Raw genomic sequence first — 22,055 nt, forward strand, 5'->3', positions numbered from 1 at the left:
GGATATGGAATTTTTGGTGTAGGCTCAGAATATTTTGGTTTTTCTGGTTTTGGAAGGTCTTTAGTAACCTCCTCTTGAATTAGACTAGTAACTTGTTGTTTCTCTATATTCTTCCTTTTCTCTTCCACTGTAGGTCCATCGTACTTAGTCCCACTCCTCAAAGTGACCGCTTGACATTGTTCTTTAGGATTTACCTCTGTGGAACTAGGAAAATTTCCTTGTTGTCTACTAGAGAACATTTGATCCAATTGACCTATTTGTGTCTCCAAACTTCTGATAGAAGACCTTGTCTCTGTCATGAATTGATTTAATTGGTCTGGCTGAATTGTTGGTGGGTTCATTTGAGTAGGTGGTGGATGAGATGGATGTGGGTTTAGATCATAATATGGTCTAGCATGTAATCCATAAGTTGGTTGTTGAGGTGGGTACTGTGGATATTGTGGTTGTAACCCTCAATTATTTTTCCAAGACAGATTAGGATGATTTTTCCAGGCAGGTGTATAGGAATTTGAGTAAGTATTGGGTGTAGGTCTTGAAAAACTACCTATAACCTGTGCTTGTTCCAAGGGCATATTGTTTACATCTGTTGAGCAACTAGCTGTGCTCGGGCATTGTTCATAAGAATGAGATCCTCCACAAATCTCACAACTCATGACATTTTGTACTTTCATTGCTTGTGTGGTGAGATTAGTTTGCTACGGTTGTTTGGTTAGAGACGCTACTTGAGCAGTCAATAGCGCTATTGGATCAACTTCTAAGACTCTCGCTACTTTCTTATTATCTCGCTCAGTAGGCCAATTATAATTATTCATATCCATCTCTTCCAACAGCTCGTATGCTTCATTCGCACTTTTTCTCATAAACGCCCCTCCTGATGCTGCATCTATTATCGTTCTTGTATTTCCTCCCAAACCATTGTAAAAAGTATGAACTAACAGCCACTTCTCTATTCAATGATGTGGGCATCTCCTTTGCAATTCCTTAAATCGTTCACATGCATCATACAAAGACTCCCCATCCATTTGATGGAAGTTATTAATCTCTCCTCTAATTCTGGCTGACTTAGTAGGAGAAAAATATTTACCAAGAAACTTCTGAGCCAAATCTTCCCAAGTAAGTATAGAATTGGCCTGTAAATAATTTAACCAACTCTTAGCTTTGTCCCTTAGTGAAAATGGGAATAGTCTCAATCGTACAGTATCATTACTCACCCCATTCATTTTAAATGTCACACAAAACTCCAAAACGTTTGTGATATGTAGATTTGGATCCTCATTTGGTAATCCCCCAAATTGTACATAATTTTGCACCATCTGAATAATTGAGGGTTTGATCTCAAAATTATTAGCCTCAATAGTTGGAGGATGTATGCTTGAATGTATCCCCGTAACAGTAGTGAGTACATAATTCCTTAATGGTGGATCAGCTTCAACTGCATTACCCATATTTGCATTATTGTTGACAACGTTATTTGTGTTCTCAACCATGGTAAAGTCCAGCCTTTTCTTTATCTTGTGATTCTTTCTACACGTTTTCTCAATTTCAAGATCTATTGGTATGATTTCATTTTGTCTAGTTCCTCGCATATACCAACAATTCCTAAAACACAATATAACCTTGACCCAAATAAATATTAAACAATAAAAATAAATAAAAAAAATATAAAAATACAAAATTAGAACAAATAACAATTAACTAAGATATTGGAAATTCAACGTTGCCAAAAACTTGATCATGAAAATATGTATATACGCAAGTACACGCAATCGATTCAAGTAATATATGATAAGTAAAGTATCGTTCCCTCGAAGACTATCTTCCAAGTACCACTAATTGTTCTTTAAATTTTTATTTGGCAACTGAGAATTTGATTTTTAAATTTAATTTTAAATTTAAAAATAACTTATAAAAACAACTAAATAAAAGATTTAAATCACTATGAAAAAGACATAGGGTGTTAATTTCATCAACTTTTCATTCTACTAATTGTATTAATCAATTATAGATTTCTTTCTTTCTATTCTAAGAGCAGGTTAACATAAATCGATTCCTATTCTTTTTCAAGATATAAGATCTCAGCCTATATGCAAGTTTTCTACATCTTTGTGATAAACTTAAACATATAGAAGACATTAAGCATGGAAACCTAATTACTACACAAGTCATACATGTACTTTCGTCCAATATGCAACCTATGTCTATATAATGATAGCATATTCAATTCTCATCTTTCGAATTTTGAATCAAAATCATTAAATCAAGCAAATAGTGATCAAGTATTTACTAGAATTAAACACACATTATATAGATTAGAATAAATAAGAAAAATCAAAAGAAAATCATAATTCAATTAGATAGAATTCCAAGTGACTACACTACATTAAACCCTAGATAAAAATTATTTAGTTCATATCAGACATGACTAAATCAACAAAATAATTATTCAAAAACATAAGATTCATAAACTTGAAGAAGCAATAAAAATATAAAACTGCAGAATTTATAGCCTAAGAACCACAATTAGTCTCTAAAAAATATTTTAAAAACTGACCTAATGACTTAGTAGAACCCTAAACACGAATTTATAGTAAAAAATTAAAAGCTTCTGAGTTTTTCCTTGTGCGGGCCGCGACTTGGCCTTTTCTGAGTCGCGACCCATGTCTATTTTAAGGCCTTTTATTTTCGTTTAATGGCTTCAGGCGTCGCGACTTAAGATTCTCAAGTCGCAGCCCGTGTTTGCATTTCCCCTTAGCTAAGCCTCTGTTTCCCTCTTGAGTCGCGACTTGTAAGCCCAAGCCGCCACTAACTCTTTCCAACAAACATATGCGCCTTTGACTTCACCTCAAGTCATGACTCATAAGTCCAAGTTGCGACTTGAATTAAATTTTTTTCTCAGATTTGATCGTTCAGCTCATCTCTTCATCAAAACCTATCCTTTAAGCATCCTTGGTATCATTTTTAGTCCAATAACCGCCAAAAGCCTCGTTTTCCCACCATTTTAGCTTCTTTTTGCATTCTTCTCGTGATTCATCACACCAATCTATAACAAAGACAAACAAAAGCGTAATCTTGCACAAAATACACATAAACACTCAATATTACCACAAAACACACCTTCTAAAATGACCCTAAAATGAACTTATCACTAGTGCATTCATATGAGAGAAAAAAAAACAACGCAGTAGTAGATAACAAATGTTTGACAAAAACAAAGAGGAAAAAATAAATAAGCACTTACACGAAGGAAGTTGATGATGAAATTGGAGTGATGAATGAAGTAAGCTGTAAAGGGAAGTTCTTGGGAATTCTTTGTGAAAGAGTGGATATTTTGAGGGATAAGTTGGCTCTAGATTTATAACAGCAGGATTAAGTTTGCTGTCTTAATCCTATAGTTCAAAGTTGATCTTAAAATGGTAGAAAAAAAGGCAAGTGTAAGGACATGGGCAATGTGATAGTACTCGAGTATTGGGATTTCCCACTTGCAAGCTGACACGCGTACACACTCGAGTGTGATAGGTGAGCACGTTTCCCGATGAAAGAAGTTCAAAAGTTTATATCTCAAAGATCGAGCATATACTTTTGAGGGGGCAAATATTATACCCTAATTTCGAGATGAACAATTTTATCTCAAAATGTATTCTCAGAAAATAACAATATTGCTAATATATAGTACTAAACCATTTCTACTCGAAATGGAAGATTAGCTCAAAAGGTCCAACCGCCATGAGAGAGCCAGCTTGAAAGATAATTGACTGCTAGCTCGTATAAATTAGGTACCAACTTGAAGATGATACGTACTAGCTCCAAGATGTCAGGAAGCAAAGTCTGAGCGAATAAGGCCTATTTTTAAGGAGTTGGTTTAAATATTAATATAGTCAAACTGATTAATTTGTAATTCAAATTATTTCAAACCAGAATGTAGATTTTTATGTAACTTCTCCCTAAAATTGTGGGGAATAGTATATGAAAACAACCCAATGGTGAAGATAAGTTTCATGAAGAGGGATAGGGTTCCCTGCTTCATCAACAACTTCTGCATTAAAACTCTTCACAGCAATATGACCTCTTGGAAAGTCAATGTCATAGTAAAATCTATTGACCACTGATCCTGGTCCCAACTCAAACTCAGGGGATAGAAATACAACGGATTTGGCCTTAATTTGTTTTTTGATCCTCAGAGAATTTGAACTTGATATGCTGCTCAATACTAGTACTAATATTGCTAAACACAAAGACCAATCTCCAAAACGAAATACCATTTTGTTATGCCTGCCAATAATGAAGTTTCAGTCACCATAAAATCATTAAACCCAAATGTAATGAACTGCCAGTGCCAATAATTCAACATGAAAACCCATCAGAACTCCCTCTCTGTTCTTCGTCTTCTCTCCCTCTCTGTTCTTCGTCTTCTCTCCCTCTCTCTGATAATCGTTTTCTTTTTCTTTTACTTTTTCAGTTTTTTTATTTTAAATGTTTTAATAATAATATAATATAATTACCTTAGTTATATTTTTAAATCTTTTCAGATGGTTTTAAAATGATTTATTTGATTTATTTAATTTATATGTGGAGTAATCTTAGAGTGCTATTTATATGTCAAAACTAAACTTTAACTATGCCTATTAACGGAATGCTAGAAAAGTTAACGGTTAGGTATTTTTGCAAAAAAAAAATTAGTTTGGGTATTTTAATGCAAATTTCCCAATAAAATATAACGTACAATTCGGGCGAGTTGTCTAACTGACTCGCTCTTCATCCTTGTCAATATCAAACGACGATTCGATAATACACAGGTTCTGGAACGAGCACCGCGTCTCAATCTGAACAGAAGGAGAAAAGCTCAGAGACCAACGATGGGTGAGTCAGCCAGCGAAGATGATTTGCTTCTCAAGAATTTCTTCGCTGAAGTCAGTGAAGTCGAGAGAGATAACGAAGTCCTCAGGTATCTCTCTCCCTCTCTTCAATTTTCTCTTTTTATATTATTATTTACGTATAGAAACATGTAATATGTATATAAGTATAGAGATAATTTTCACTTATGTTTTGCGTTCTGCTATTTGGCCTACTAGGGTTCCGATAAGGAGTTTCCATAAAGAAGCAGACTCTTGTTGAATTTGTTGATAATCTTATGGAGCAGAATTCGATAGGTTCGCTAATCTATAAATTTAGGAATTTAGGACCCTGTACAGCTATTACCAAGATTGAACTAGGTTGTGCTTGATTTCCATAGTTGTTACCTATTTTCCCTCTGATACAAAAGATGGATTTTGAAGAATATATTAGACAGCATCTGATTGCAGTGACAAATTTTGTTTTAAGCTTGGAGATTGTATTGTTGACATTTATTTGGATTTACTGCTAAAAATTAGTAGTAATTGATAATGGTATTATAAAGGGAAAATGATGGGTTTCCTAGTATCTAAATTAAGCAAGGCGTTTAGAAGGCCTTTGCTTAGACTTCTGTTTTCTTATTTTTTTTTTAGGGGTGGGAGGAGGTGGTTTGGGTTGGGCACTGGGGAGGGAGCATGAAGGAGTGGTTGTAAATTAACCACCGTGTTCATCAATAGAGATTGTTTGGTGTCTATTAGGTTTATTGTTCTTGAAGAGCCACATCAGGTGGCTGTTTCATTGATATGTAAAGGATCTTGTAAGCTGATTAGCTATGTTTCTGGGTGTTTGGATTGTAATTTTGTGGTTTTCACTTTAATGTTATTTTGCTCCTATTCTATATGGTTGAATAACTATTATTTTAAACAAATAATAAATTGTAGGATCCTCTCATGCTTCAAGTTAAATCCTTTTGAGTATCTAAACTTATCATTTGATTCAACCCCAGAAGATGTGAAAAAGCAGTATCGTAAGGTATTTTCGTCACTCAGTTTGAACCATAGTGGATTTTATGTTGATAATTGTTTGCTTATAATTTTGTCAGTTATTGACAATTCTACTGAAACATTTGCAGCTATCACTGCTAGTTCACCCTGACAAATGCAAGCATCCTCAGGCCAAGGAAGCATTTGGAGGTGCGTAGTTCTACCATTCATGGTTTTTTCTTTTTTTTTTTTCTTGCTAAGGGAGGGGAATATATTTTATTTTCGATTTGCTTGTAGTCTTTGTGCGGTTTATTTTTATTTTTTTGAAAAAAGAGATAGAGGCCTTTGTCTTAGACCCTTCTATCATCTTGAATCGCTGGCAAATTAACAAACTCTAGGATCTTTAATAGTTCAATGAAAGAAGGAAATTCTCTATCAAAAAGAGATCTTCTGAGATGCAAATCCCATTCCATACCTGCTCTCGCCTTCCCAACAACACCCAGCTCAGCTATCGAAGCGTTTTTAGATTGGGAAATAACTGCTAAATCTGAAAATTGGTCCTTTAAGGCTTGCCCTTCAATCCAAACATCCTCCCAAATCCTCACTGAATCACCTCGACCCACTTTAAAATGAACCAACCCCAAATACTCACCATAAAGGGAAGAAATATCCTTCCACAAACCCCTCGCAGAAAATCTCTCCACCACTTTTGTACCCCAAAGATTTTCAGCCCGCCGATAACGACTTAAAACCACCATGTTCCTTAGATAATTACGCTCCAATGGGAATCTCCACAGCCACTTCAAAAGGAAAGCTTTATTCCTCCCTTCTAAATCACGTATCATCCTTTCCAAATCCTTTATAACACTTTTAGGAGCTTTAAAAAGTGACAAGTAATACACTGGAAGTGATGAAAGCACTGATTGAATCAAAGTAAGCTGCCCCCCTCTGGAAAGAAAAGTACACTTCCACCCAACCAACCTTTTGGCGTACTTAGCCAAAACTGGCTCCAAAAAATTCTTAAACCTCGGATTATCTCCCAACGGAAGGCCTAAATATTTCATAGGCCACTTTCCTACCTTACAACCAATCACCGAGGCGCGAGAGTTCACAACCTCCTGCACCACATTAAGCCCCAACAGTTGACACTTATGCAAATTAATCTTCAAACCAGAAATGACAGAAAAAGCCTTAAGAATACCAAGTAGGACTTGGAGGGAGTCCTCATCATTAACAAAAAATACAGTGTCATTAGTAAATTGAAAATGGCTCACTTTTACCTTATCATTCCCCATCGAAAAACCTCTGAATTAAGACAAAGCCTTTGCTTTGTCCCCTAAGCCACCAAGCACATCTGCCACTAGAATAAACAAAAAAGGAGATAAAGGAATACCTTTCCGGAGCCCGCGAGAGGCTCCAAATCTACTCCTAGGCCTACCATTAACAAACATCGAGAATGACACAGAAGAAAGACACTCCTCCATCCACTTTCTCCATAAAGGACCAAACCCTTTATGCTCCAGAACAAAATCCAAAAAATCTCAGTCCACACAATCATAAACTTTCTCAAAATCAATTTTGAACACCCACCCCCACCTGCTCTTCTCTTTACTTAAATAATCTTCCACTGCTTCATTGGCCACAAGCACAGTATCTAAAATCTGTCTTCTTTCTACTAAAGCTCTTTGTGTTTCTGATATAGTCTTCGCAAGCACCCCCTCAATTTGTTTGCCAAGACCTTCGAAATGATCTTATACAAACTAATGACAAGACTAATTGGCCTAAAGTCTACAACCTTGACAACTATTAAGCTTATTAGGAATAAGACAGATAAAAGTCTCATTAGATGCAACTGGGATGACTCCATCTGCATGAAACCCCTGAGATACTTCCACTAAATCATCCTTAATAACGTCCCAATTAGAATGGAACACAGCCAACGAGAACCCATTTGGACCAGGCGCTGTCTCCAGAACAACCAAAAACTGCTTGCTTAATTTCCTCTACCTCAAAAGGCCTCTCAATGTTAGAACCTAAAAAAAAGGTATCTTTCTCCAGTCAATGCCCTGAAACACCAATCCACGACACTGCTAAATGTATTTGATTTTGGTCATGTACTAGATGTATTGTTGTTTCCCTTTAAGTTTCAGGAAGATAATAGATTGTGTTGTAGAACTGCCATTGCATTATTACTGCTTATTTCTATTAGCTTTCGTGTGTATATTGACATTACATTTAAGGTTTTTATCTGTATAAACTGAATGCTAGTTTCTGAAAGTGTGGTTATGTTGAATTTCAGAAGAGCTGCGTTGATTAACAAATTAATAAACATCAGTTTTTCTTTTAATGGATACTGAGAGATTGTTGTTGGTTTCTTGCAGCATTAGCAAAAGCTCAACAATTATTACTTGATCAACAAGAAAGAGATTATCTTGTTAGTCAGATTAATGCAGCAAAAGGTCAGTATGGTTACATTTTACAGATGTAAATCAGAAGTTTGATTGGAATTTTTAATATGTTAAAGGGGTAATGATTTTGTCAAAGATTATAAAAATTACAGATGTTATTCTTAGGATGGCCAGATGTAATTATTTTTCTACTGGATCTAAAAGTTGCATTAAAAAAGTTATGAGATATCATTTAGATTGCAACCTAGAGTGAAAGGATACTGATTTCTAAACCAGTCTATGAAACAAAAGACGACACATATAAAACATAAGAGTATTGCAAATTACTGCCACAACTGGCAATCACATATGAGCGCATAAAAAGATAAATCCTTAAGTCGTTATTACTGAAGATCCTTACAGCCACCCAATGCTTAATCATATCCCATATAACTCCTGGATGGCCAGATGTAATTCTGGTAATGATTAACCTGGAAGGTCGGGCTTTGTGTCTACTCTTGTTATTGTTGCCTTGTCGTTATAATATGTGTAGAAAGGACCTTATTTTGTATGTTATGTGAGTTTCAGAAGAACTTAGAGCAAAGAGGAAAAAACATCTGAGGAAAGATACTGCTTCTAAAATCAAGTCATTTGTAGAAGAGGTATATTCAGTTACGCTTTCATCTGTGTTTATACATTACTTTAAAGATATTTTTCATCTTGAGCTATTTAGTGCAACAAATTTACTTGTATTAAAATTTTGATTGTAAAATTAAGAGGCCCCATACAGCCTAGTTTATGGTCAAATAGGTTTTGATCTTCTGGTTTGGGGATTTCCTGTCTACTTCTCTATATTGTTACAATATATTTAATAAAATCATTATGTTTCTTGTAAAACAAAAATATGATAACTCTATTTGGGTTTCATGCCTCTAGATATGGGGTCAAATGTGGCTTTTGTACCAATTTTGCATCAATGATTTTCTTTTTTAACCCACCCTCCCAACAATTGTAATAATTAGGATTCACTGATCAAAACTTCTTAATTCAATAAAAATTGACAACAAAGTACCTCCAAACTTTTACAAGTAGAGATCCATGTAGAAGCCTGATACTTATCTCACGGTGAAAGATAATCTTCATTCTCAGACTGTTGTCCTCTTGCTTCCTTTGTTATATTCTTTATTTAAATGATTTTATACTCGTTATTGGTTTCGTATGCTTTTCCTTTTCTCTGTTTTCCATTCTCTATTTTCTTTCTTCACTTTTGTTCATTTTTGGTATCACCATTACTTAGTCATAAGTTTGGGAAGAGAACTACTTACATGTCTTTTGACATGATTCAGGGGAAATACGACCAACAGTACGAACAGTCAGAAGAGTTCAAACAAGAACTGAAGTTAAAGGTTAGAGAATTATTAACTGAACAAGAATGGCGGAGAAGAAAAATGCAGATGCGGGTATGTTGAAGCCTTTGCTATTTTTACTATTTTGGTTATTGTCTAAGCATTTAGGTTTTCCCGACTGATTTCTGTCCATTTACATGTAGATATCTGAAGAGGAAGGTAGGTTGAAAAAAGATGAAGAAGAAACCAAAGAGATGTGGAAAAGAAAGCGTGAGCATGAGGAGCAGTGGGAAGGAACAAGAGAGAAAAGGGTTTGCTTCTTAATCTCAACAATATATTTTCTGCTTTCAGATTCCTAATGCAATTATTATATTTATATATATTTCTGAAACTTGTGATGAATGTACGCTAGTGTCTTTAAACATCTTAACACGATGTCTCTCTCACTCCCTCCCATTAATATATGTATCTTGCAAAATGATAATACTGTGTGCCTGCTCTAGTTTCTTGGCACTATTTGTCTGGCAGAAAAAACATAAATGAAAGTTGTCCAATGATTGATACGAAAGGTTAGAATTGGATTGAGTAATAAGAAAGAACTAGTGGAGTGAGTTATTATTGTAAATACTAAATACTAAGTTATTACAAAAGATTGATACGAAATTACGAATGTGTCTCACCAATGATACTAAATTATTGAAGAATATTAAACCGAAAGGAAAGAACGATTTATACAAACAAAAAATAAGCAAGTGGTCCAATTACAAACAGATCAAGAAAAATACCCAAAAGTGGCCGAACTCTGAGAATTACAGAGGTAGACAGCGACGATGATGACCAAAAGAAGCTGAAGCTTTATTCTAGAAATAAAGTAGGAAAACTTTTGGAAAGATAAGTATTATGAGAGGTGCATTAAGATTGAGCGGAGTGGAGGGATAACCTTGAAAATCATTCAACTTTTGAAGAGACGGTGGAAGAGGAATTTCATTGTTTGAGTTCAGAAAGTAGCGGTTCAGATCAAGAGGGGTATGAATGAAGTTTCTATTATGGAAAGGGATTTTGAGCACTATCTCGATGGAGTCAGCCTATTATTAAACATGGATACTGAGCTAAGCATGGTAGAGGAGGGCCAGGGTAGTATTCATACCACGGAGGACGAAGTCTGGGAGGAGAATAATCAAGTTAATTTGCAGATATGGGACTTCAAGTTAATGGAAGACCTGGGACCGGGGAAAGAAAAAGAGGGGAAGTAGGGAGTTAAAAAATCTAGCCTTTAACGTTAACTATGATTAGAATAGGAAAGAGGGGGAAGAAAGTGGTAAATAAATGAAGGTAATGTTGTGGAATATTAGAGGAAGCGTTAGTTCTTCTAAGAGGAGCGTTATTAAAGAGGTGGTGTGTAAAATTAGTCCAGATATTGTTGTATTGCAAGAAGTAGAAGTTTTGTTGGTAGTGTGTGGAAATCTAGATTTAAACAATGGGTGAGTCTTTCTTCCTTGGGAAGATCTGGAGGTATTGTGGTGATTTGGGATTCCAGGAGGATTAAAGTGACTGAGTCAATGGTTGGGGATTACTCAATTTCCATCAAAATTGAGGAAGACAATGAAGATAGTTGGTGGTTTTCTGGGGTATACGGTCCTAGTAGCACTCATGAACGAGATCGCTTTTGGGATGAGTTGGCTGGTTTGACCAGCTTGTGTGAGGATAAATGGCTGGTGGGAGGTGATTTTAATGTCGTCAGGAATACTCATGAGAAATTTAACAACAACACTACAACTAGAAGTGTGGGATTGTTTGATGAGTTAATTAGGGAGCTTGCTTTACAAGACTTGAGGTTGAACAATGGCCAATTTACTTGGTCTAATTTCAGAGAGCTTCCTATATGTAGCAGATTAGACATTTTTGATTAGTCCTTGGTGGGGAGGTCGGTTCCCTTTTGTTCGTCAATTTATGGAAGTTCGAGCTATCTCTGATCATTGCCCTATTTTGATTGATACTCTCCCTCCTAAGTGGGGTCCTTCCCCTCTGAGTCACAAAAGATTTAAAAAATAGTGGACAGAAACCGATGTTAATGGTTGGGAAGGCTACAAATTCACGAGGAGGCTAGATTCTGTTAAAAATAGGGTTAAGCAATGGAGCTTTGATGAAATAGGAAGGCAAGCAGCTACTAAACAAGCAATTGAGCGTAGAATTCAGGAGTTGGATAAGGAAAGCATGGGAGAGGGTGGAATCAGGTCCTTGGAGAGGAGAGGGAGAGGTTAAAAGGAGATTGGGTGCAACTTATTTTTTAGGAGGAAAAGGCTCTTAGGATAAGGTCAAAGTTTCAATGGGCTAAAGATGGCGATGGCAATACTTCGTGTTTCATAATTTGATGAATGCGAGAAAGGCAAAAAATTACATTTCTATGATTGAGTGTGACGATGGCTCAATTGTGGAAGAAGATGCTGGAATCGAAAGGCAAGTGGTTAGGTATTATGAAGAGTTATACAAGTCTGTCCAACAGTCTTTTGTGGGTTTTGAGGGGGCTTCATTGGGGCGGCTTACCCCAAGTTATTTTTGAATGGTTGGAGAGACCTTTTGGGGAGGAAGAGATTAAACAAGCTGTTTTGGAGGGGAAGAGATTGAACAAGCTGTTTTTCAATGCGACAGTGACAAAGCCTCTGGGCCCAATGGTTTCACGTGGATGTCTATAAGGAAAATTAGGAGGTGATTAAAGAGGATTTGATAAAAGTTTTACGTGAATTTGAAGAAAATGGAGTGATCAATAAAGGCACCAACAAAACTTACATATGCCTCATTCCGAAGAAGATAAATTCGTGTAAGGTTAAAGACTTTAGGCCAATTAGCATGGTCACAAGTTTGTGCAAAGTAATTTCTAAAGTACTGTCCATGAGGTTGAGAGAGGTGCTACCAAAGATGATCTTCAAAACTCAAAGTGCTTTCGTGGTTGGTTGCCAAATCATGGACGTTGCATTGGTAGCTAACGAAGTAGTAGATGAGTACAGATGCATGGGAAAGAAGGGAGTGATTTTCAAAGTGGATTTTGAATAGGCCTACGATTTTGTTGAATGGAAGATTTTAGATTTTGTTCTTGAAAAGAAAAATTTTGGCAGAAAATAGAGGAAGTGGATTATGGGATGTCTTAAATCGGTGTCTTTCTCTATTTTTTATCAATGGTAAACTGAGAGGCAAGATTTTAGGGTCAAGGGGGTTGAGACAAGACGACCCTCTATCTCCCTTTCTTTTTACTTTAGTGGTGGATGTCTTGGGGAGATTGGTGAGCAAAGTTAGAAGCGCAGATCTGTTACATGGTTTTGTGGTAGGAAAGGATAAAGTAGAAGTCACACATTTGCAGTTCGCAAATGATACTTTGTTTTTTGTTGAAGCGAATACTCAATTTCTGAATAGGCTCATTCAGATTTTGAAGGCCTTTGCCGTATATTCGGGCCTCAAAATTAATCTTAATAAAAGCAACTTACTGGGTATTAATGTGGAGAAGGACTGGCTGCATTCTGAAGCTGTTTCTTTGGGGTGTGTTGTAGGAGATTGGCCGCTGACTTATTTGGGATTGCCGGTTGGAGATAACCCAAGAAAGATTAGTTGTTGGGAATCTATGATTAGAAAGGTATCTAAGCATCTGGAGGGATGGAAGAATGCTTACTTGTCTAGAGGGGGAAGGCTAACGTTAATTAATTCTGTGTTAACGTCCTTGCCAATTTACTACTTGTCTTTGTTTAGAATGCCCTACCATGTGACAGATTTTGGAGAGAACTATGAGGAGTTTTCTCTGGGAGGGAGGAGAGTTGGGGAAGGGAGATCATTTAATTTCTTGGGAAGTAGTTTGCCGCTCGAAAAACAAGGGTGGTTTGGTTATTGGTAATTTGTGGTTGAGGAATCAGTCTCTTTTGATGAAATGGCTGTGGAGATTTCCCCTAGAGCAAGGTTCTCTTTGGTGTAGGGTGTTCAAAAGTAAGTATGGGATGCATTGCAATGGGTGGTATACTAATAAGAACTCTAGACGGACTCATAGAAGTCCGTGGAAGGGTATAGGCCTCTTGTATGAGGGACTTTTTGCAACTTGTTTTTTTCAAGTCAGGTAGTGGTAGTAGGATTCAGTTTTGGGAGGATAGTTGGGTTGTTGAGCAGCCTTTAAGTGAGACATTTCCTGGGCTAGCTAGATTATGTGAAAAAAGGGAGCATTGTATATCCCATTTTGTGGCAGAATACTCAAATCCAGTGAATTGGAATCTTCATTTTCGCAGGAATCTTAGAGATAGAGAACTAACAGATTTGGTTAATCTCTTAGATATTCTGGACACATGCCGCCTCTGTCAAGTGCTTGAGGATTGCAGGATTTGGAAAGAGGATTCCTCAGGGATGTTTTCTTGTAGATCGGCCTTTAATGCCCTTAGAGATGATGATGCTTTTTCTTCACTTTGTTGGTTGAAAATTCTTTGGAAGGTTCATGCCCCACCAAAAGTCAGAATGTTTTTATGGTTATTGATGTGGGGGAGACTTAATGTGCATGAAGTGCTTCAAAAAAGGAAATCGTTTATGTCCATCTCTCCGGGCTGGTGTATGTTGTGTTGGAAGGCTAGTGAAAATGTCAGCCACCTTTTCCTTCATTGTGAGTTTGTTTTAAAATTGTGGTACAGACTCTTTGATGAGTTTAGGCTGAGTTGGGCAATATCTCAATCTTGCACAGAACTACTGTTATTTTACGTCAGTAGAAATAAGGAAGGTCAAATTCTGTGGACAACTGCGGTGGCCGCAGTTTGGTGGGGTGTTTGGTTGGAGAGGAATAGAAGGATTTTTGAGGATCAGAGTAGTGATACAGATGGGTTGTGGAATAGATCAGGCTTTGGGTTGCTCCGTGGTTAAACGAAGTTAAGGGTTTCAAAGAGGTTCCTTTCTCTTGCTTCCTTAGAGACTGGAACTTGATTCTGTAATGTTTTGTTGTGTCTTGGCTCAGCAAGACTGGAACTTAATTCTGTAATGTTTTGTTGTGTCTTTGCTCAGTAAGGCTGTTCTTGCTTGTGGTCTTTCTCTTTTGTTTAGTTTTGTTATTGTAATCATGGTATTCCTCCGCCAAAAGTAAGGCTCTTAATAAATTGTGAGAGTAGACCACTCATGTACATGTGGTCTTCCTCTCTTTTAAAAAAAATAAAATTATCTTATTTTGTGTGCATCTTTTCATCTGTTATTTTGTGATCTTCCTACCACTAATTCCAACTGAGTGTCCAATTCAACTATTAATTTCTTTTCTTTTCTCCTTCCTCATTGCATGATATATAGAGTCTATAGACACATCGTTGTTTATAAGTACTCTTCAGAAACTATATCTTGACTTTGTGCTAAGTATGTAGTTCCCTCATTATGTTATCTTCTTTTCCACTACCATCAGGTTTCAAGCTGGAGAGACTTCATGAAAACAGGAAAAAAGGTTCCATTTTACATTTAGCTTTCCTTTTTTACGAGCACCATTTTGTTGTTGATTGTGAAGAAAATGTGGAATTAAAATCTAAATTCTTTTAATTTAATTTGAATGTTAATAATATAATGTACCTTCAGGGCAAGAAAGGAGAAATTCGACCTCCGAAGCTCAAGACAGAAGACCCTAACAAATCGTATGTCCAAAGGCCAGTAAAGAAAGGTTAAGGTTAATTGGTCGTGTGATTGGTTTGGTGAATCAAGAAAGAAAGGTGTCAGGTGTAGATGTAGAGAGAAATCTGTACCTGACCGTCTTAAACTTGTTTTTTTAACATATTTTATTTGTGTTTGAGTGAGACATGATAAGATGGATGTCTCCGTGTAGCTCATTAAAACCAAACCCCATGTCAACAAATTTAGATTTAATTACTAAAATGTCTATACCTTCTTCATTTTGTATGTTAAATTAACGCAAAGATAAAAGGGGATATAACAATTTAGTTATACTTTGTTTCGTAACCAATATAGGGCTTATTTATTTGTTTATTTTTGAAAGGAAAGATCTTCATTCAACAACACAATTCAAAACAAAGGAAGATACATTACTAGCAACTACGGGAAGATCCCCATTCCACAAAAGCATTAGCTTTACAATACAAACCTTTATTGGCTATTAAATGGGAGAGCATATTAGCACTTCTTGGCATATTAGCCTAAGTCGCTACAGCAAACCAGATTTTTAGTAAGCATATATTCACTGTATTGCGGCAATCAGACTCTAACAGGAACCTGAAATAACCATCTTCAATCCCAAGTTTGACTCCCTCGCGAATAGTATATAGTTATGGCTTAGGAGCATCAAACGGTCTCTCAATAAACACCTGCTTGGCCTTCAAAATTCTACAGCAACAATACCATGTTCACAATATCCATGATAATCATTTATCCCTGCATCAACATTTATTATAACAGTCCCCTCGAGGGGAGGGAGGCAGAGCTTCTGCGTTTTTTCTTGTTCATTATACGATCAACTCCAAGAGATCATGAACATGAAGGCCTACCGTGATCCAAACTATTCCAAGACTAGAATACAAAAGTCACTAAGAGATAATTGCAAACAATTCAAAAGCCTCCCTAGAAAGTGAACGGGTGAGAGTAGAGAGGAAATAGATCATTTCCTCCTGGTTGTTCTTGATTAGTTTCCAGAAACCTCCCTTTTTTCCACACTTGGCTGATTTAGTTGCTTCTCTAAAGAGTGTTTTAGTGTCTTAAAGATGGATTCCTCCACATATGAAACAATAAGGATTAACTGAGATACTCTTGCAAAACAAAACACGGTTAGGCAACCAAAAGTGGCTAATTTTCCAAAACAAAAAAGTGTTTACTTCTAGGAGAACTCTCTCATCTAACATATATATTTCCACGATGGCTCAATTCTCTTCATGTCTAAGGCTTCAACACTCTCATTTAAACCCTTGACACTATACTCACCATTATTAGTATAATGCCACACCATTTCGTCTTTCAACCCCCCGTCACTAGGTATCTTCAAAATCCTATTTGCATTTTCATCATCATTTAACACCCTACTAGTATCCTCATTGGCTATAACCAAGATTTAAGTCAATCACAAACATGTTTTCAGGAAGGTTTATCATAAACCTTAAAACTAGAAGCTCTAGTTATACATGGATCCTTAAGAACTCTAACCTCATTGCCATCCCCAATCCTCCAACTATATCTTCCTAAGGATGATATCCTTGCCTCAAATTAGACTTCTCCAAATGAAGGACTGATCCACATTTCACATCAAGGATATCACAATTAAGAAAATAGGTCACTTTAAACACTTAACTACACAAAGAATTAGGATTTTTAATGCATCTCCACACTTGTATAGCAAGCAGAGTTTGGTTGAATAGCTCCAGGTTTCTAAAGTCAAGGCCACCCCTTTCTTTAGGATTTCAATTGAAAGACTACTTGCACCAGTGCATTTTCTACTTCTCTTGAGAGAAACCCCACTAGAAACCTAAAAGCCATACCATTAAGAATTTAGATCAAACTTTTGGGGAGCCTAAAACAACTCCTTGTATAGGTAGGTTTTTTTTATTTTATTTAATTATAGCCTTAATAAGCACCTCTTTCCCCACCATAGAGAACAAAGGAGCCTTCCATCCTTTAAGCTTATCCCAAACTCTATTTTTGATGAACTCAAACAATTCTTTTTTGCTCCTAACAAGGAAAGAAAGGAAGGGCGAAGTACCTGCCATAGTGGTCCACCACCTTTACTAAAAAATACTAGCCAAATTCTCTTTTATCTTGCCTTTCAATGCTTTTACCAGAGCACATCACCGATTTGTTAAGAGTTTATAACGTGGCCAAATGCACATGTTGTAATTCTTTCCTACAACACAGAACTCAGCAATGCACAAACACTCCAATACAATAACTAATAAAACTGTTAAAATAATGCAAGAAACAATCGAACAATAAAATTGCTAAGGTAATGCTAAAGCAATTAAAGTCAGCAAAACATAACAGTAAACAATAATGCAGTAAAGTAATCAAAGACACAAGAATTATACAGGTTCGGCCAAACCAAGGACCTACTTCCTGTTCACTCCCCTGAGTAGTCTCTTTTATTGATTTAAGGGATGAAATTACAAAGCTAACAATGTTAGGTGCATCACTAGTCTCAAAACTTCTCCAAGAACTCAATTCGAGTTCTTTCTTGATCTTCTTGAAGTCAATCGGCTGAACTCTTCTTCACAGCTTCACAACCTCTCTATCTAGGCTCTCAACTCACTAATTCAATATGAATTACAGTCCTTTACAATGTGTATCCCGAGCCCCTTTTATAACTAAGACATAGAGAACGAAATGACTAAAATAACCTTGATGCACACTAACTAATTTTAACAACTAACTGTATAAACTAACAGTATGTTAGTTTATCCTTTTTACTGTGGATTACAATTCCACAAATTCCACCTTAATCCATAGTAAAAAGATCAATAGTTTCAAACTCAGGGAAGTGATCCAGCTTTCTTAAAGAGAGGTTATATTCAGTAGTTCCAAGCAATGTTGGAACTTACTGACTGAGAGAACTTTAGTACCTGCATCTGCAGGATTTTCTTCACTAGGTACCTTTCCAAGTTCTACTTCTCCTTCCTCTATCTTATCTCTGATCCAAAACAATCTGATGTCAATGTGTTTTGACCTCTCATGATAAACTGGATTTCTACAAAGATGAATAGCTGATTGGCTGTCCGAGAACACATTCACCTTGCCTGTTAACAATTGAATCTCATTCAATAATCCTTTGATCCAAACAGCCTCCTTGAAAGCCTCAGTGGTGGCCATGAATTCTGCTTCAGTTGTTGAGAGTGCCACCACTTGTTGCAACTGAACTTTCCAACTGACACAACATCCATTCAGTAAGAAACAGTAGCTAGTTATGGATTTCCTAGTATCTCTATTTGATGCATAATCTGCATCAACATATCCTTCAAGATATACCTTTGTTTCTGACTTGACAAACTGTAAACCAACTTTGGTTGTAGCCTTCAAGTATCTCAGCAGCCATTTCAACCCTTTCCAATGTTCTACTCCTGGATTGGACATGTATCTACTCAACACACTCACTGCATAGGCAATATCTGGCCTGGTGCTAATCATGGAGTACATTACACTCCCAATGGTTTCTGCATAGGGTACTTCCTTCATATCCTTTATTTCTTGATCAGTTTTAGGTGACTGATCTGTTGACAAATTAAAGTGCCCTGCTAGAGGTACATTTACCTCTTTTGAATCTGACATTTTGAACTTCTGAATCACCTTCTTCAGATAACCTTCTTGTGTTAGCATAATCCTCTTTGCATTTCTGTCTCTAATGATATCAATTCCCAGAATTTTCCTTGCAGCCCCAAGATCCTTCATTTCAAATTCACTCTTCAACACATTCTTTAGTCGAGTTATTTGTTGCATATCCTTGCTCATTATGAGCATGTCATCCACATAGATCAACAAGAAAACAACTGAGCTTGAATCCAAATCTGAGAAGTATAGGCAGGTGTCATACTTGGATCTTGTGTACCCCACTTTAGTCACTACTGTATTGAACTTCTTGTACCACTGCCTCGGGGACTGCTTCAATCCATATAAAGACTTCTTGAGCAAACACACTAGTTCACCCCTCTTTGATTCCACCTTGAATCCTTCTGGTTGGGACATAAATATGGTCTCTTCTAATTGACCATTTAGAAATGCTGTTTTTACATCCATTTGCTCAATACTCCATTCAAACTGAATAGCCAAAGCCAGCATTATTCTGATTGTCTTCATCTTGACAACTGGTGAGAATATCTCAGAGTAGTCCACTCCCTCGACCTGTGTGAACCCTTTTGCTACAAGCCTTGCCTTGTAAACCTTTGGCTCCTTCTCAGTTATCCCTTCTTTTACTTTAAATACCCATTTGCAGTCAATAATCTTCTGTCTTTCAGGTTTGAATACCAACTTCCAGGTGTTGTTTTCTTTAAGTGAGTTCAGCTCTTCCATCATGGCCTGTTTCCATTTCTGAGAATCTCTGCTGTTTATTGCCTCTGAGTAGCTTCTTGGTTCTGGTTCTGTTGACTGGTTTGCAATAGAAAGTGCATATGCTATGATGTCTGCCTCTATGTATCTTTCAGGTGCCTTGACATCTCTTCTGATCCTGTCTCGAGCTAGCTGGTAATTACTTAAGTCTTCTTCTTGAGTTTCAGTCTCAATCTCAGGTTCAAAACTCTCCTGTTCATTCAGTTCTATGTTGGGAGGTTCCACCTCAATCTGAACACCAGCTTTGCTTGGTAACTTGTTACCTGAAACATCAGAAACAAAACCTTTCTCATTTCCTTTAAAGGGAAAATCTAACTCATTAAAAATCACATCTCTACTTATTAAAATCTTGTTAGTTTCAGTAGAAAGTAGCCTGTAACCTTTGACCCCAACTTGGTATCCCATTAAAACACATTTAATCGATCTCTTACCAAGTTTGTCTTCAACACTATGTGCATATGCTGCACAACCAAAGGTTCTGAGATGTGCAAGAGATGGTGGTCTTTTACTCCACAGTTCCTCAGGAGTCTTCAGATTAATTGCTCTACTTGGACTCCTGTTTATTAGATAACAAGCAGTATACAAAGCCTCTCCCCAATATTTCTTGGGTAAACCAGATTCAAGTAAAAGACATCTCACTTTATTTAAAAGTGTTCTATTCATTCTCTCAGCAATGCCATTTTGCTGAGGAGTTTTGATTACTGTCCTATGTCTTTGCATACCATTTTTAACACATAAATCAGAGAATTCCTCATTTATAAACTCTAGTCCATTATCAGTCCTAAGTGTTTTTATTTTTAACTCAGTTTGAGTTTCAACATAAACTTTCCAGTTTTTAAACTTGTTTAAACACTCACTCTTATGTTTCAATAGTAGTACCCACACCTTTCTACTATAGTCATCAATAATGGACAAGAAATACTGGTTACCTCCTGGAGTTTTAATCCTGCTTGCACCCCATAAATCTGCATGTATGTATTCCAGCACCTTGTTTGCTCTATAATTGCTGTGAGAGAACTTTAGTCTATGTTGTTTACCCTGTACACAAATCTCACAGAAAGGTAGGTTAGCATGATTATAATTCTGTAATAAACCTTGTTTAGACAACTCAACTAAACCTTGTTCACTTATGTGCCCCAATCGAGCATGCCATAATTTTGAATCTGTTTTGCATTTGCTAACAGCAGCTGCCTGTGCAGGAGGTATGGTCTTTCCATCTAGGAAATATAATCCAAGTCTCTTAATGCCTTTCATGACCAATAATGACCCTTTTGTAATCCTCATAGTCCCTTTACCAGTTCTATACTCATATCCTTCATCATCCAAGGTGCCTAAAGAAATCAAGTTTCTTTTCAAATCTGGAATATGCCTGACTTTGTTTAAAACCTTTATTGTGCCATCTGCATTCCGAATAGCAATATTTCCAATGCCAACAACCTGACATTTATGATCATTGCCCATCATAACACTCCCACCATCTATCTCTGAGTAGTCCATAAACCAGCTTCTATTTGGACTCATGTGGTAAGTACAACCACTATCTAGAATCCACTCTTCATGGTCTCTAAGACCTGAACCTGTGCATGCATCTCCATTGCTCAATTCTGTATTCTTTCTTTGTATGTTGATTACAGCAAATACATCTCCATCTGAGCTGTAAATATCATTAACTACTGCATTCGAATCATTGCTCTTGCTTTCTTCTTCCTTGTCCCTTTTCTTTTTGTTTCTTAATTCCCAGCAGCTTTTGATCAGGTGTCCTACTTTGCCACAATGGTGACATCTTCTGGTCTCTTTTGATCTTGATTTTGATCTTGAATTCCTTCTGTTTCTTGAGTTGTTTCTCCATGGTTGTCTGCCTCGAGTGATCAAAGCCTCATCTATCTTTGACTCCTGTTTTGCAGCCTTCTGCCAGTTTAATTCAGCATCTCTCGATCTGAGAGTGCTCATCACATCTTCAAGAGTCAAGGTATCCCTGCTATACATTATAACAGTCTTCATCTCCTTGAATTGTTCGGGTAAACCATTCAGAACAATCACTGCTTGATCTTCCTCTTTTATGACCTCTCCCATGTTAGTCAATGATAGAACAATCTTGTTCAAATCATCTAAATTCTGTTCAAGTGAAACAGTAGCATTCATCTTGAAACCATAAAATTTACCTTTCAAGAAGATCTTTGTTGCAGTGGACTTTGCCATGTACAATTGATTCAATTTGTTCCAGATTCCTAGAGCCGTTTTCTCTCCAATAACTTGCCTCAGTACATTGTCTGCCAAATTCATGATGATTGCTGATCGAGCTTGTTTCATCACAGTGTCAGTCTCCTTCTTCTTTACTGCATCAGTTTCTTTCTCAGATTTCTCAGTGACCTCTTCCAATGCTGAATCGAGTTTTTGGTAGATCAATATGGCCATCATCTTTTCTTTCCACAGACTAAAGTCCCCTGATCCATCAAATTTCTCTAGGTCGAATCTTGTTGAAGATG

The 22,055-nt window shown here is 36.7% G+C and overlaps 1 protein-coding gene and 1 non-coding gene across 2 annotated transcripts; both read left to right on the top strand.

Moving 5' to 3' along the window:
• Positions 1 to 948: 948 nt before the first annotated feature.
• Positions 949 to 1,055, top strand: LOC133793125 (small nucleolar RNA R71). The gene has a single exon (XR_009874585.1). It is a non-coding gene; the product is annotated as a small nucleolar RNA R71 (small nucleolar RNA).
• A 3,663-nt stretch (positions 1,056 to 4,718) lies between these two features.
• Positions 4,719 to 15,428, top strand: LOC133788849 (uncharacterized). Its single transcript, XM_062226468.1, has 9 exons — positions 4,719 to 4,942; positions 5,772 to 5,862; positions 5,963 to 6,023; positions 8,195 to 8,272; positions 8,789 to 8,862; positions 9,547 to 9,660; positions 9,750 to 9,857; positions 14,951 to 14,989; positions 15,118 to 15,428. Exons 1-9 carry the CDS (start codon positions 4,854 to 4,856, stop codon positions 15,202 to 15,204), a joined length of 741 nt encoding a protein of 246 aa, XP_062082452.1. The 5' UTR covers positions 4,719 to 4,853; the 3' UTR covers positions 15,205 to 15,428.
• The last annotated feature ends 6,627 nt before the right edge of the window (positions 15,429 to 22,055 follow it).

The sequence above is a fragment of the Humulus lupulus genome, chromosome 7 (assembly GCF_963169125.1).
Source record: "Humulus lupulus chromosome 7, drHumLupu1.1, whole genome shotgun sequence".
Lineage (NCBI taxonomy): Eukaryota > Viridiplantae > Streptophyta > Magnoliopsida > Rosales > Cannabaceae > Humulus > Humulus lupulus.

Bases quoted from the DNA above. Each gene is read 5' to 3' on its own strand.
- LOC133788849 (XM_062226468.1), top strand. From the start codon at position 4,854: ATGGGTGAGTCAGCCAGCGAAGATGATTTGCTTCTCAAGAATTTCTTC. The intron at 9,858-14,950 runs GTTTGCTTCTTA...CACTACCATCAG, and splicing joins AAGGAACAAGAGAGAAAAGG to GTTTCAAGCTGGAGAGACTT. The intron at 14,990-15,117 runs GTTCCATTTTAC...ATGTACCTTCAG, and splicing joins TCATGAAAACAGGAAAAAAG to GGCAAGAAAGGAGAAATTCG.